Source organism: Symphalangus syndactylus, chromosome 1 (genome assembly GCF_028878055.3).
Source record: "Symphalangus syndactylus isolate Jambi chromosome 1, NHGRI_mSymSyn1-v2.1_pri, whole genome shotgun sequence".
Lineage (NCBI taxonomy): Eukaryota > Metazoa > Chordata > Mammalia > Primates > Hylobatidae > Symphalangus > Symphalangus syndactylus.
The window spans coordinates 61,561,548-61,577,358 of NC_072423.2; the positions used below are offsets into that span (position 1 = coordinate 61,561,548).

A 15,811-nucleotide genomic window follows, 5' to 3' on the forward strand; every position below is an offset into this window, starting at 1 on the left:
TTTGAAAATAATGACATTTTGGATTTCCAAACAATTTGTTAATAAAATGAATCATATCGGTTTTCTTACCCATAAGAGCAAAATTGAAATATGTTATTTCTTCATGAATTAGTCAGATTTTTTAATGCCAAGTTTTGAATGAAATCTTGATGAATTCAAAAACAACAACAACAACAACAAAAACAAGTACCACATTTTTGGCCTTGATGAAACCTTAAAAGGGCCCTAAAATAAACCGTCAAAATAACCAGAAAGGCCCAAGCTAAAAGTATATTTTTCTAATTTTCTCTTTATTGCTGTTCACTGCCTTAACTAAACATACATTATCAACACAAGTAGATGGATGATCTCCTATCTTCCTGGGCATAGGCACCCAGTAAACTAAGCATCATACACGATTTAACTAAAAACTTGCTCCGATATTGAAAGTTAGTTGTTTTCTTTTCTCTAATCTGGAACCTAAATCTGTATTTGAGCCAGGCTCTCAGTAACTACCCATATCACTTCAAGCAAATCAGTAAAGCTCTTCCTAGGACTTGAGTTACCTGGAGAAATTTGTGTTATTGAGCAGATTCATTGAGAATGGATGTATATAAACCCACACCCACACATTTTGAAAATTGTAAAGGGCTATATAAATACAGTAGTTATTATATTTATAATCATCCTCAGAGATAAGGGGAGGAGAGTGTACCATTGTCATAATCTTAGCAACAACAAGAGTCTCATTTTTATGGGGCCTTCAACAGAAAGGGGGGCATGAGTTTGACTTGTGTAGACACTTCCTTCAACATCTTGTGCATAAAAGTCAAGTTGGCCTAAGCACAAAGTGTGATACTTTGCAGAAGATGAGATCATATTTAGACCTACTCGGGTGAATTAAGGCCACAGTGATTACTTCGATTTGGAATTACCCTGCTGTTATCAGTTTAAGATAGAATTTCTAATATTCATTTCAAAAGAGAGATGCCTAGATTCTAGGTCCCATGTGTCACTGGTTGCATTCTTCCCCTTCCTCTTGATGTTCCCTTTGGAGAGGTGTCTAGCTGAATTGTGAGTATCTGGTAGAGGAAGAAGAAGATTCAGACTGAACTACCTGAGCCCGAATGCCAGTCTTTCTTCATCAATCCCATGCTGTCCTATTGAGAGAGCAATAGTTATGTCTAATTCTTTGTGAATTATTTTATTTTTAATTCTTTAAAATAGCCCAGGGCAAAATTTAATTAAGAAAACTTCTCTTCCCGTCCCAGAGAAAAAAAAAATTATTTTGCCTGGGCATTTTTCTCTAAATGTAAGTATCTATGCATGCTGAATTATTGCAATTGGCTGAAAATATGCTGAAATTATTTATTCACGTTTTTCTTTTCTGCACATTCATACCATGCTAATCTCTGTTTACCCACTCTTGTTTTAATTTCTGAACTGTCTTTTCTCCTGTATTCTGAGATGAGAACTTTTGTTACTGGTTCAGATCAGACCCTACATCTCCTATTTTACGCAACAATTACAGTTCCACAAAATTATATAAAAGTATTCGCTTTTCTCCAGATTGTCAAATTTAAAAATCCTCATGCTAATCTTTGTCTTTAAGGAACCAAACATTGCTACTGCTTTTCAGAAGCAAAGAAAGGGCAAGAGGCCAGGTCATCCCTATAGGTCACTTTCTGTCCTGGACTTTTATGATTTCTTTACCAAGAATGAAACCAATAAGTGAGCTAAATATGACTTGCTTTCAGAAAGGAAATAAACTTTACAGTCCTTGGCATCAGACTTCCACTTAGATTGTTTAAGACAGCATTGGAATTCTGTGCTTATTGTATCACATATCATGCAAGGCAAAACAGCCTTTAAATATATAAAATGTTTTAAGGCCATTGACAGATATTTTAGTGAGATTATGGCAGTAGATTTCCTTTTGTGTTAGGAGAGTCATTATCAGCCTTTATATTGACACAGTATACAATTTTTAAATTTTTTAAGTGGATCTTGAATGAGCTGGTTCAGGTTTTAGAAAAATTGTCATAAAGATAGGGGATTAAAAATTTATTGTGCCCCAAACATATGTATAATTTGGCATTATAGACTTAGAAATACTTAATAGCTTTGCAGAAGATAATACAAGGAATGATCATATGAGAAAGAGCGCTCCATAACTATTATGTCTCATTCTTCATTTAACAGATAGACTTATTAACTAATCCATGGTTTTTGTTGGGCCCTTTTTCATAGTCTTTAGCTTTGATTTTGACATAGCAAAAATACCCAGAGACATCTACTTCTTCATCACACTCCATAACTAAGTAGAAATGAGAAAGAAATCTTTCTTACCTCGAGTCTTTTGTCTTTTCTTCCTCCCTTCCTCCCTCCCTTCCTTATTTCCTGCTTCCCTCCCTCCCTTCCTTCCTCTCACCCTTCTTTCTTCCCTCCCTTACTCCTTCTCTCTTGCCATCACAGAGGATAACAACTCTCTCACTTAGCTCTTGATCGACAGAAAACAGCAGAAGGAACTAGAAATGAGTATGATTCATTGATATGCCAGTAACATCTTGGCTTCAGCGTACAGTGTCTAGATGTGCTAGTGTATCCAGAATGGTGCCCAAGGGAGAAAAGTAGGTTAGGAACATATTCAGCTGACCTATTTTCCATACGTAAGTATGGGGTTACATTTCTAGTAAGCCACACACTTTGGGTTATGCATGCAGTCTCGGTTTCTTCCCAAACACTCAACTTAACACCGTATCAGGGAATGATCCAGGTACTTGAAGAAGTACAGTTAGCTATAGGCAGAATAGAATTAAGAAATCAGTGTTTGTTTTTGAGTAATTATAACTCCATAAAGGAGCACTCAAGCCCAGCCTCCACAGGGTTTTGGGTAACAGTTTAAGCAAATCATTGGGTTATTGTCATCCAGAGCATCAGCGGTCAGCCACTCCATCACAGGTATAATCGGGAAGATTTCCTTCAGATTGACAGCTCAGACCCAAGTGCTTTACCTAGCCCCTCTAGGAGCACCATCTAGGAAGATAAAATTCCCCATATCTAGAGATATCTCTATCTTTATTTCCAGATATGGGAAATTTAACTTTTCATAACCAGATTTTCCAGCCTTCCAACAGATGTATCACATTAACTTAGGCTTCCCTTCCCTAAAAGGAGAAGAAAAGCTTTCAAGGGGTGAGAGAGACTTTAACAGTAGCTGCTTAAGACATAGGGGGATGAAGCAGATTCGAATAAATTCAGGCCTTGATCTGTCAGGGAGCAAAGGCGTCGCCAGGTTGGCATGGAAATAGAAATAGCTCCTTGCACATCAATAAGAGATCTAGAAAACAGTAACTGCTGTTTTGTTTCCTTGACAACTTAAATTGTACTAAGGGACGAAATAACTTCTTTTTTAAGTGAAGGTTGGTGGGACAGTATAATCTTGGATTCGGGAAGCCTGAATTCTGGTGCTGGCCATGACCATAAGGCTTTTCTGTCATGGGTGTGTTGGTTAATATCTATAGTCTCAGGCCATGCATGGCAGTACACACCTGTAGTCCTGGCTATTCAAGAAGGATTGCCTGAGCCGAGGAGCTTGAGGCTGCAGGGAGCTATGAGCACATATACCGTACTTTATCCTGGGCAACAGAGCAAAGACCCCTTTACTCTAAAAAAAAGAAAAAAATTATATATATATATATATATATGTCTGAATTTTCTCATCTTTTAGAAAAGCCCATAGTTAGAGCATCTCCAAGCTCCTTCTAAATTTTATCCAGTGCTCCAGTGTTTAGCCAGATGTACCATGTTGACTCTTTCCCTTTCTTTTTTCCTCCACTCTCCTCATTGCTTGCTTCTCCTCAATTTTACATGAAAAAAAAATGTTCTGGGATCTTTGAAAATACTTAAGCCAAAAAATACAGTTTTGTGAGGTATTTACTAGAATGTCTTTTAACTTAAAAAATTATCTTTTAATTTAAAAAAATGCCAAATAGTAGCCAGCCATTTCTTGTGTGCCTTCCCAGTCATGTGTCCCCATATCACATTTCCGATTTCTCTGAGCATTAGGAGTGTTATTTGTTTTTGGAGGGATATTAATTGCTTTATAGTAGTTTTAGGCCATCATCTATTTTTCTTCAAGCATAAAAGCTTTATCCAAAATGTAGTCTGGAAGAAGACACTACATGGATTCATGTGCTATACATTTATTTTTCTTTAAGTGTATCATTGCTGTATTTTCCTTTGCTAATATATTTTGACACCTTATAGTTGTAACCTGCTGTTCTCTTTAATTGCTTATTGTTATTAATTATATAGTGGTAACGTAGTTGGCTGCTTGAGCCACTTGGCTGTAAAGAAATTCATTTATCATTATTGCTGTTGGAGCTACAGAAAATTGCCAGCATTCTATCCAGAGATGAATGTTGTTGAGTTCACATCCAGTAAAATTTTGAACATGGGTCAAATCTGTGTTTTCTCTCTGCTGCTTCCCTTTGCTTCTGCTAGTCTGTGCTTTGAGTACCTACATTTTCTTTCATCTTTTGTTTCAGTCCCTGATTTGCTGCCCTTTCAGTGAAGTTTATATATTGTTCTCAGCACTGCATTCAGTGACCTGTCCAAAGAATACCTTTTCTTTTCTCCTCATATTCCTGACTATAAATTTTCCTTCCTAGAATTTATTTATAGTCAGATTCCTGCCTTTACAACTTTGTTACGTGCACATTTCCTTTTAAATCATTAATGCTGATTGGACATTGCCTTAAGCCATGCCTTTCTGTGAAAGGGGTCATCATGCCCTTAAAAACATCTGCAAACCCCTTCTCCTCATTTTGTAAATGATCAGCTTTACAGCTGTCCTTTGGGATATGCAGGGGATTGATTCTAGGACCTGCACGTATACCCACATCCATGCGTGCACAAATTCCGCAGTATATGTGGAACCCCTATATGCAGGTTTCACATCCCGCGAGTACTATATTTTCAGTCCACATTTGGTTGAAAAAAATCTGCAGGTAAGTGGACCCACGCAGTTCTAACCATGTTGTTCTAGGACCAACTGTATTTAGATTCCTAAATTGGAAAACTGCCAGCATACTGAATGACTGAATGAAAGAATGAATGATGTACACATGCAAACATGGCAGCGTTTATTTACACACATCCAGCTATTTACTGATATCTGTAGTTTCTTTAAAATCTGGGTTTAATTTAGAATACATGACCCCACAGCTGCATGTGCCACAGAACAGCCAGGCCAGAATGCTCCTCTGCCTTCTGGCAGCATGACATTAAATTCACACTAGTTAAGCCAACTTAAATTGAGCCTCCTTGAACCTTCCTAAATAAAACTAGTGGCCTTAATTACAATCAGGCAATTTAAAGGTTATGGAGCTCTAACTAGTACTGCAGTATATCACTTTAATAATGCACAGGCAAATTTCTCTAAGGGGTGGCATCGTTTGATTAGAAGAAATCAAGTTTCACAGCACATTTCCAATAAACTGTTTTTAGAAATCTTATTGCGTTTATTGTGCCATTACCTTTTTTTTTTTTTTTAATTCTTCAAGGCCAAGTTTCTAAGGTCACACCAATAGAACAATAAAAATGTGACTCATTTGCAAATAGCATGCAGTATTGTGATTTTTGCATTGCTGCTTAATGGTTTTCCTACCATTGCCACAAAGTGAAAAGGAGCAGGATTGAGCCCCTTGGAAATTAGAGAGATTTTGGACCCCTTAACACCCCCATGTGCCATTGCAGATATGACATGTGCTTTTGTGGTGAACTCTGATTCTATTAATAAACAGAATCAGAAGGAGAGAAGATGTCATCTTTGCAATAAGTAATCAATAATATAGTTTCTTAGAAAGATAATTAGCTTTGAAAATGCTTGACTTAGTTTCTCATCTAAACCTGTGAGCACTTAAAACCCATGGTTGTCAAGGTCCGTAACATTTGCAGAAGCTGTTGAACCTCACTCAATTTCTTGTGTTTGTTTGATTTGCTTTTGTTGTTTAAAAAATCATCAGCAGTAGCAAGGCGTGCTTTCTAGCAAGGATAAACAGCTTTTCAGTGTTTGGAGACTTTCTCCTTCAGATAACTAGTGGCTTTATGCCAAGAAGAAGAAGAAAGAAAGAAAGAAAGAAAAAGAAAGAAAGAAAGAAAGAAAGAAAGAAAGAAAGAAAGGAAAGAAAGAAAGAAAGAAAGAAAGAAAGAAAGAAAGAAAGAAAGAAAGAAAGAAAAGAAAAGAAAAGAAAAGAAAAGAAAAGAAAAGAAAGAAAAGAAAAGGCCCTGACCCTTGCCATAAACTCAGCACAGCAACAGGAAAACATGCCTGATGAGTGCCGTGTCCAGCACATGGCTTGTGTTGCGGGCCCCCCGCTGTGTGGAATTAATAGTGACTTTTGCACTGTCTCAGTTCTCAAAGATGTTTTCCCAATAGATTTAACTTTAAAGCAGGTTACATTTAGTTTGTGCTGCATGAACTATCCTCTTTCGATCTTACCAATTTGTGGGGGTTTTGTACAGTACTCAAAGTTAAATATACTTGTACTTCCACTACTGCCGGAAGTCCCAGACGTAAGGGCATTAATAGAAGGTATTTGATATCAAATGAGAAATTTTAAACAAAGAGTATAATAAATGCATACATCTAATTTAACCAATTAGTTAAAAGAATGGAGCTTTGGAACATGAGAATGCAGACAATTAATAAAAATTGTTTATGGGTCATGGATGTATGGTATAGAGACTTCTCTATGACTTGGGACAAATAAAAGGTAATTATTCCTTCTTTGATATGGCACTTTTTGGTATTTCAGATGTAAAATACATTATAATATTTTTCTTCTGGAAATAGGGGATAAGTTTTGACTCATCAGTTTCTTGCCAGGGATAAGTTGGCAAATTAGACAGCTACTTTGTTAATGCTTTATTTGCCAGAGTATTTTCATCTTATTTCAAGAAATAAAGAAGCCAAGTACTGTAAGGTGGATTTTGCCACTCCACTATGTTATATGCACAGGGTTTAATGCACAAGGGAATGGAGCAAAATTTTGAAACCCAACTGATGAACAATAGATATTGTTTTAACATCAGTCTTGACATTTTATTCTGATGAAATTAAATATAGGATTTGCTAAGTAGTTATTTCCCATGAATTCAATAAGTATTTATTGAGTTCCAGCTATGAGCCATGTACTCTTCTAGGTACTTCATGTACGTCAATGAGCAAAACAGAAAAATACCCTTGCCCTCCTGGAACTTGCACTGTAGCAAGAATAGGTGAATAACCCCAAACTGAGTTCTCAACATTCTCATGGCATTGAGATGGTCTGGGTTGCCACACACCACTCTTTGTAGGCAAGGCAAAAACTGAAATGCATTGCTGAATTGGAAACACTGCTGTCTTCAATCATTCCACTCATCTAGTCTGTTATGTGAAATGGAAACAAATGTTTTATACTTGTATTTGCGTGCTCACAAACTTTCTTTCAAGTCAGAGAACAGAACAGCACTAAAGATTAGGTGACAAAAATTTTTTGAAAGAAAAAATGTACTCTCCTGTATTCAAGTGGGTATAAATGAGGGGGAAAATTGACTGTTCAAGTAAACTGGATCCTTTTCAGTGGAACACAGTGGCATATACTGAAGTCAGAGCTTTACACAACATCCAAGTTGTTTAAAAGCAACTCCAACATCTAATCAAACCTGGAGGACATACATCAGACTTAATTGGTTTCAGTCCTCACTCCCATCCTTATCCCTGCCCTTGCCTTTTCCAGAATATTTACTAAGAAATATCCACTGCTTTCTTCTTTTCTTGGCTAACAATTTTTTTCTTGGGATGGGGAGAGAAAGAATCAAAGTGATTTTATCAGTGCCCCTCCAAAACTGGTGTTTGTGGGGTTTTTTTAATTAAAAAAAAATGAGGGCAAAGTTTTACCTTTAAAGCTATTTGTAGGCACTATGTTTTCTCTGAGACTTCAACTGTGGGGTCCATGTTTAGATTCAGAATGTGAAGAAGAAAAGAAGGAACTAGAGGAGCTAACGTACTGGCCAGGTTTGAAAAGCATTGTAGTCTGTGTGCTTATCCCCATTCCCTATTTGTGCCAAAATACCACTGCTGAGTCCCCACAGTTGAAGGAAAGCCACCTTTTTGGTGGGCTGTTTGTTTTACTGTTTATTGTTTGAACAACATTCCAATGTTTTCTCCTACATGAGAATATTCTAATAAGTACTCCACACAACCTATAATAATAGCCAAGGAATTGGACGATATTGCATCTCAGAGCATCTAAAATCCCACTGCCTGCCTCTCCTCTCCCTACCCACCTGGACCTCCTGCTAGTTTCCAAGCTGCTGATGTTTATGGGGCTCTAGGCAGCCCCTGGGCTCTTTAAAATCTGCTGGGTACCATGCAGCCTACCCCAGTTGAATCATTTCCTGCTCCAGCCCTGCTGATAATGAGAAGTTCGAGGCAGGAAATAACAGTGGCAATATCAGTGGCTTTGCTTATAAAGTCCAAAAGCATTGTAGCCTTTAGACCATTGGCTAAAAACAGCCAGTAACTAAGTTAAGGTAAGCTTGCACCTGTAGATCTCCTGGAAGTGAGATTCTGACCGAGGCACACAGGATGTGTATCCTGCGGCTCTTCTTGAGATACCTAAGGGTTAGGCACTTTGTGCACGCAGTCAGGGTCCAGGAACCTGGAGCTCATTTCCTCATGTCCCAATGTCCTTTTCCTCTTATTGTAAGAGTCTCATGCCTGTGTCTCCTGTGCCTCTCTCATGTGGCATAGAAATACTGACAGTGCCAGGCACTCCCATATTGCCAGTGACAAAACTCCTAGAAGGTGCCAGCGTCGGTCTTCAGGCTGCATTCATTTTCATGGCAACTTGTTCAAAAAAAATAAGGGCAGAACTTTTTAACTGGTATGAGAAAAAACGTTCACACAATATTCAATACTCTCAAATTCTGCCTTACTTTGGGGGCTTAATGACTAATCTCCCGGCAGACTTTGAAGCCTAAGTCATATTCTCCATTGCCAAATTAGCACCTCAGTGTGTTTATGTTACAGTCATGAAATATGTGCTGTATATAATACAGCAAATTATCGTGGCTGAGTGCTATGGCCCTGGAAAGAATGTGATGGCTGTGTGCATGGCAAATTACACTGCAGTCTGCCTATTTTTCTACTCCTGGTTTCTAGGGCGAGCCAATGTAGCCGAGGGGTGAGTTTTGTCATGTATAGCTTTTCTTTGTTACTCCTCGGACCCCTAGCTTATAAATGTGTGCTTGGAAATTAACTCAGGGAAGAGGAGAAGCAAAGTAAAGGGTAGGGGGTTGGGAATTGGGTTAGGGCATAGTTTTCTTAGATTTAAAAATGTATGTGAGGATATAGTGGTAACACACATTCGAACTGGATAAGTTACAACTGTAGGGCATTTGATTCCTCTGTTTGGATTCTGAGGGCAGAGTTTACTCCCACTCAGATCAGAGCTTTTAAGTATGGCCCCGGCCACATGGTGATATAGCAGGAGGGGTTTCTATCTGTGGACTTTAGCCTATAGATTTATGCAGTGGAAGAGGCTGGAGGACCCTTCTGGCCAGTCTCGAGGGTAAAAGGGAGAAGGAGTTCTACTTATAAACTGTTACAAATTGGCCCTCAGTAATGGCTGTAGTGTTGATCAGACGATATAAGGGGGCCCCCAGTGATTCCTGGGATAACAGCTGCATGTAAGTCAGCCACTGAACATTTGCTTGTAGCCACTGTAGATTTTTGTTTTTATTGAAGGAAAAGGAGTATAAACATGGGACACACAGTCTGGAGGCTGCTTAAAGGGTTTCTCTTGTTTAAAGCTTATATTGAAATGTCAGTGTCTTCTGTTAAACTAACAATTGCCACCTTGGAGCTCATAATTTAAACCTGTGCTTGAGCATCCAAATGGTAACTAATATTTCTTCTGTTATAAAACAGGCTAATAAATAGTTATGTAGGTCCAGGTTTTATAAATTGGAGGTATAGAAGTTGTCATTTATCTTTGAACTGGCTTTAGACAAGCAGATGATTTTCTTAGAGCACAAAATTGTGTAAGTGATTATCACGTTTCCTACTAAGTCAGTGAGGTTGTAGTCCAATTATGTATGCAGACGCTTTCCTTTGAAACATTTAATATTGGAGTAAATATTTACATTAGCATCAGTCTCTTTTATGTAGACTTGATTCCTGTTTACATTTATGTTCACAGTTAAATGAAGATTAACAAATGGAAATAATTATTTTAGCTGAAATTTCTATACATGTGAAATGATTTCTTAATTATGCTCAGAGCAGCTTTGGTCATGCCTTCCAGTGGGTGACCAAGACAGGAAGTTGCTGGCTTCCAGCATGTTCTCAGTGTTAAATGCCCCACTCTGACACTGGACCCCCATTGCTAGGCACATACACCTCCCTCAGTATCCAACAGAGAGGGGCATTCTATGTGTTCTGGAAAGATACAGGCTCATACAGAAAACTCCATGTTTGCTCATATAGCTAAATTGCATTCTGATAGTTCTTTCTCCCTTTCCTTGTGCTAATTTTTGTTTTTGCACATACTTGGCTAGAATACTTTTAAGTTTAATTGGGCAAAACTGGAGTTTTTCTATACTTCATAATATTGCTCATTTCCTATCTAATTTTTCAGCTAGCAAAATTTCAGTGTTCTAATCAGTCTTCATTAATAGGGTTTAGAAAAGGTAGGTTTTTTTCGCTCTCTTTTAATTTCAAAGTACCCTACAAGGCAAATTGTGCTCATTGTAGAAAATCTGGAGAATACAGATAAGCAAAAAGGAAAAGAAAAATCTAGAAGTTTCATTCGAAGATCCCATCTATAATTCTTAATTAAAAAATAGGGCTGTACTAGCCTATTATATCCTTAATGGAATATTGTAATGGTTATTAAATCAATTGACTCTGAATCTCTTTTTAATAAATGAGTCAGGCTGTATTATCCAATTACTGTCAGCTGCTACCTTTCCAGAGAGCAGAAATGGTTATTTTGATTGAATTTTTTAAGCTTTTTGGCACCTTTAGGAAGAGGAGGAGGAAAGCCACAATTCAGGTTATGCTTTGTGGGCAAAATCCTGAGTAGAGGTGCTGATAGTATCCCATCAAGAACATTGGCTTTAAATAAAACAGCAGTTACATTTACTATTCTTTACTACCTTATACCAGATAGGGGGAAGAAAGGAGAGTTTTGAAAAGAGATGGGGTTTAACTCAGCCAGATCCCCCCCAATTCTAAGGGTTTTCAAGAATTCTTTGAGAAGTCAGACATGGCTCTCAGAAATACAAAGGTAAATATGGAATTAGAAGAGAAGAGTTAAAGACTCTGAATAAGGATAAACTTTTGAAATTCTTATTATGAGTAAGTTTCATTTTCTTTTACTACTTGTGTTGCCCTCAATTAAAAAAAAATACAAAATGAATTATATTAACCAGTTGTTAGAATGTTTTGTGTTACTATCTCTCTTTCTCATTATACATTTGACCTTGAGGTAATAGGCAAGTGTGAAGATGGGGGAAGGGAGTAGGGAAATGAACAAAGGTGAGAGAAAAGGAGGGACTCTAAACGTCCACCTAAGAGCTTATTGGCTTTTGCTTATCTTATAATGTGCTGTGTAACAATTCATATATATTTTCTCTCCTATGGAAATAACTAGGCGATCAGTTTATTGGGAAGGGCCTCATGGTGTAACTTAAAAATAAAAGGCAGGTAGAACTTCCAACTTTTTTTTTAACATTACAATGTGCTTTTAAGCTGTAAAAAGAGTTCTGAAAATGCTAGATGCAATTGTTATCGTTGCTGTCACTTAGTGCTTTCACAAATAAAAGATAGAATATGTAGAAAATAAGTCTGCCCTAATAATGCATAAATACTTTTATGCCTGTGTGTCACCTTTTTATGAATTCACTTGACTGAATTTGGATTATTTAACATTTGGGGATGCAACTTCTCTTTTCTTTGGGTAAGAAATACATAAAAATGAATGAGTACATTTTCTCTGCACTCATACACATATGTCTTATTTATTTTTCCTTCTCTTATTTTTCCAAACAAAATACTCATAGTCAAGAAAGATAATATTACATTACAGAGCATCCTAACGTGCATAATTCACTTTATGCTTATGTGACAGTCAATTGTCCCCAGGAAAACTTGCCAAATCTATTACATCACACCTATTGCAAGTTTTAAAATTCTGGAACAAGTGTATATCAGCTCATATCCATAGGCCATCTCTTGGTTCTTGTGCAAAACACACATAATTTTAAAAGGAGATGAAAACCCTTAGTAACCTTCTTACTATTCAAAATAAGGGTATGTAGCATTAAGGAAATAGAGAACTTTTAAAGTTAGCAAGTATTTCTGAAGATGAACTTGCCAATCCAATTTCTTACAATAAATAGTGTTTTTTATATTTCTTAATGTCTAAAATCTGGAAATTTTTTGGTGACTTCAGGATTTAAAAAAAAGAAAGAAAGAAACGATGAAAAAACCCTTGATCTTATATAATCCCTAAAGCTTTTTGTATAACCCCTTGTCATGTCAGTATGCACAATTAAACTCCCTCTTACATAATTATAATCAAGGAATTTACTGTGCCACCCAGATACAGAGTAGGTTTTTATCTCTTGTGAAATGTAGACAGTACTGGGTGGCTTAATTAGTGCTTTGCTTCTCTTTTTACAAATTCCAGTCCTCTGCTTCTAAAGACTCATACTTGTATGGGAAGAAAGATTAGGAATACAAATAGAGTGATTTTACTCCTAGTTAGCTAATAATTACTCACTTTGTAATTGGGACTTGGTATTGCCAGTAATATCAGCTGGCAAAGGACTTACACATGCATGTTGTCTTTGAATGAAAGAAAATAACTGCAGTGTAGACTTGTAACCCTTATAGTGTGACAGTGTCTTTCATTCCCTAGACCTAGAATATCTTAGTAGCATTTTTTAATCATTGCTTATAGGAGAATATAAAAGTATAATGTGATAACAAGCCAGATTAAAGTGCAGCCTCTATCCTTTAAAAGTAAGTAGTCTTGGAAGTAGTGGTTGTGTGCCCCACCCTATCTATTAAGATATGGCCCCTGAGGCCAGAGTGCCCAGGTTTGAATCTAGACTGCCTGTGTTCAAGTTCTGGCTCTTCCAATTATGAGTCCTTGTGACTCAGAGTAAAGTTATCTAAACTATCTGCACCTCATTTTTCTCATCTGTAAAATGAGACTAATAGTAGTTTTTCTCATAGCGTTTTAGTGCAATTAAATGAATTCGTCTCTCTGAGCAGTTCTGAAACACAGCAAACACTAAATCAGTGTTAGCTAGGCTGCTAGATCTAGTGCCCCTGGTTTTGTATATCTTACAATTGAACAATGAAATAAGTTAGGATAATCCTTACATTTTAAACTTAAGTTTTAAATTTTAATTTTAAATGTTTAAAATCCATAAATGTTTAAAATAACAGTGTCTATGTATAACACAAACTCTCCACTTTATATAGCAATATTATGACATCAAAATATTTTTCTGCCCTCTCGTTCTTAAGATATCCAAGAAAAATTCAGGGCTAGTCAAGTGAGCCTGGAGGTCACAAAAGTGCTTTGGAGAAACAGAGGCAGAGTCTGGTTCTGGGGGTAAAATTGAAACTGTCTGGACCAGAGTTAAGGGAGAGATGGACTAGGAAGAATATGGGAGACTGGAGGTGGGAAGCAGAGAAAAGGGCATTTGTAAGAGACTGTCCTATTGATGATACTTCAAAGTTGCCAGAAATTCTTCGAAATAGAAAAAGATAGTTTGTATCAACTGAATACCACTGAATACCTATGGTTAGAAATAGACACTTCCAGGACCTTCTAGATAAGCCAGAGGAGAAACACTGTGGAAGAAGCTGTCCACACTTTTTTATTTTAGGACTTTGGAAATACAGACCCCAGAAAATCATGGTAATTAGATGAAATGAAATGCCTCATTATTGATATACCAATTATATTATAAAAGTTTAATAAAATGCGTTAGCCCTAAGATAAAATCTGACTTCTGATGATCTTTGGATTTTAAATTCCAGAACTGTTTTAAATTGATATAAACTCATGAATAAAGTGAAATAACCAGAAACCATATATACTACTACATATGTATATTAGGTGATGGAAATAGTTTAATATATGCAATTAAAGATAACTCTCTAGTGTATTAAAGATATGACAGGTTTTCACCATTTCTCTTCATGTATTTTCCTTGACAGATGAAGGACTGAACCATGAATGCAAACTCTGCAGCCAGACCTTTGACTCTCCTGCCAAGCTCCAGTGCCACCTGATAGAGCACAGCTTCGAAGGGATGGGAGGCACCTTCAAGTGTCCTGTCTGCTTTACAGGTGGGAAGATTATTTCAGGAAGACACAGGAGAGGTTGATGGCCACATCATGTCTTTCCTACCAAAGCATTATTTCCCACTGCTATGGCCTTTCACAGATATGACTTCAGTTCAATTTGGGAGGAAGATGTTTGATTTCTGCTTTATTAGCATTATTGATTGCAGCCTACGTAAAGGCTCACATGCGCAGGAAGGTTAACTGTCAGGATGAACAAATGGCATTTCAAATTCTCTCAGAAGTTTGCACTTTTCCATTTGGAAAACTACATACATGTCGTGTTCACTTTTTTTTTTCTCTCGATGTTAGAGGTTACCAAGGGTAAGGCTGCCTGCACAGAGCTGCTTTTTAATCACAAGATGTTCAAGTAAAAGTGCAGCCATGTTGTCAGCGCATGTCTGCTACTTAAACATGGAGAATTTCATAACATTCTCCACCAGAAATACAAAGATAGTATTAAAACTCACCCCAAATTCTCTGACATGGAAAACAGATTAGATGAGGCATTTATTGCCTCTGAAATTGGATTTGTAGAGTAGAAGTTGATCTGCATTTACACTTTTAAGAAGAAATTTTTTGACAGATATGATAGCATTACAGATTTTAGCAGAAAGAAAAAAGTAAATCTGAAACTCTCATTTGAAGCCCATGGAGGTTGAAATATGATCACACATATTTCTGGTATTCCCCTAACAAAGACAAAGTTATTTTGGAAAGTCCTTTGTGATTACTTAGCATGTGTTCTGGACTCAGTGGTTAAGCCCCTCAAGCTATGTTGCCTTTTTATTTGTTGGAGGAGGGGGAATATATCCTTCTCTCAAAATTGACTTCTTTGTTTGCAGAGCAAAATTCCAAGCATTGATTATTTACCTTCACTGAACTCAGCCTATAGATTTCTGTTCTGTGATAAAGAGGGGCCATGTTCATTGCACAGCTAACACAATTACTACCTGAGTACGTTGATGGCTCTGCCTTCAACAGTTGCCTGTTTGGCTCCTTCATTCAATAATTCCATCAGCCACTCTCCATCCTTCTTTTGGAACTCTTTTTATTCTTCCGGGTTCATACTTAAAAATATATACTGCTATGGTTTACCATCAGTAGTATATATCTTAAGATACAACGAGTCAAGGGTCTAGGTTCTTTATAAAAGCTCATAAGTCTTCATAAAGGAGGACTGGGTCATAGGTCACCTCACGATTGAGACCCCTAATAAAATAGGTCTTTCATGTTGTAGCCAGAAGCCTCATAAAATGTATTGAGTTATATGCAGATTAGCTGCAAATCTGTGTAAAAACCTCATTACTTCTTGTTGATACGGATAAAGAGACAAAAATGCATTAATCGTGCACAGTCTGCATTTTCTGTGCAGACAGACGTGAATTGTTTTAGTGTATCTTGAAGTAATTTAGA

The 15,811-nt window shown here is 37.0% G+C and overlaps 1 protein-coding gene across 5 annotated transcripts in view; it reads left to right on the forward strand.

Annotated features, from left to right (window-relative positions):
- Nucleotides 1-15,811, forward strand: part of ZNF521 (zinc finger protein 521) — a 289,152-nt gene that overhangs the window by 246,600 nt on the left and 26,741 nt on the right. For all 5 annotated transcript variants that reach the window (XM_055235774.2, XM_063614478.1, XM_063614518.1 and 2 more), the window contains one exon: nt 14,270-14,401. In XM_055235774.2, the coding sequence (XP_055091749.2) occupies nt 14,270-14,401 (132 nt within the window). The remainder of the gene's footprint in view (nt 1-14,269; nt 14,402-15,811) is intronic.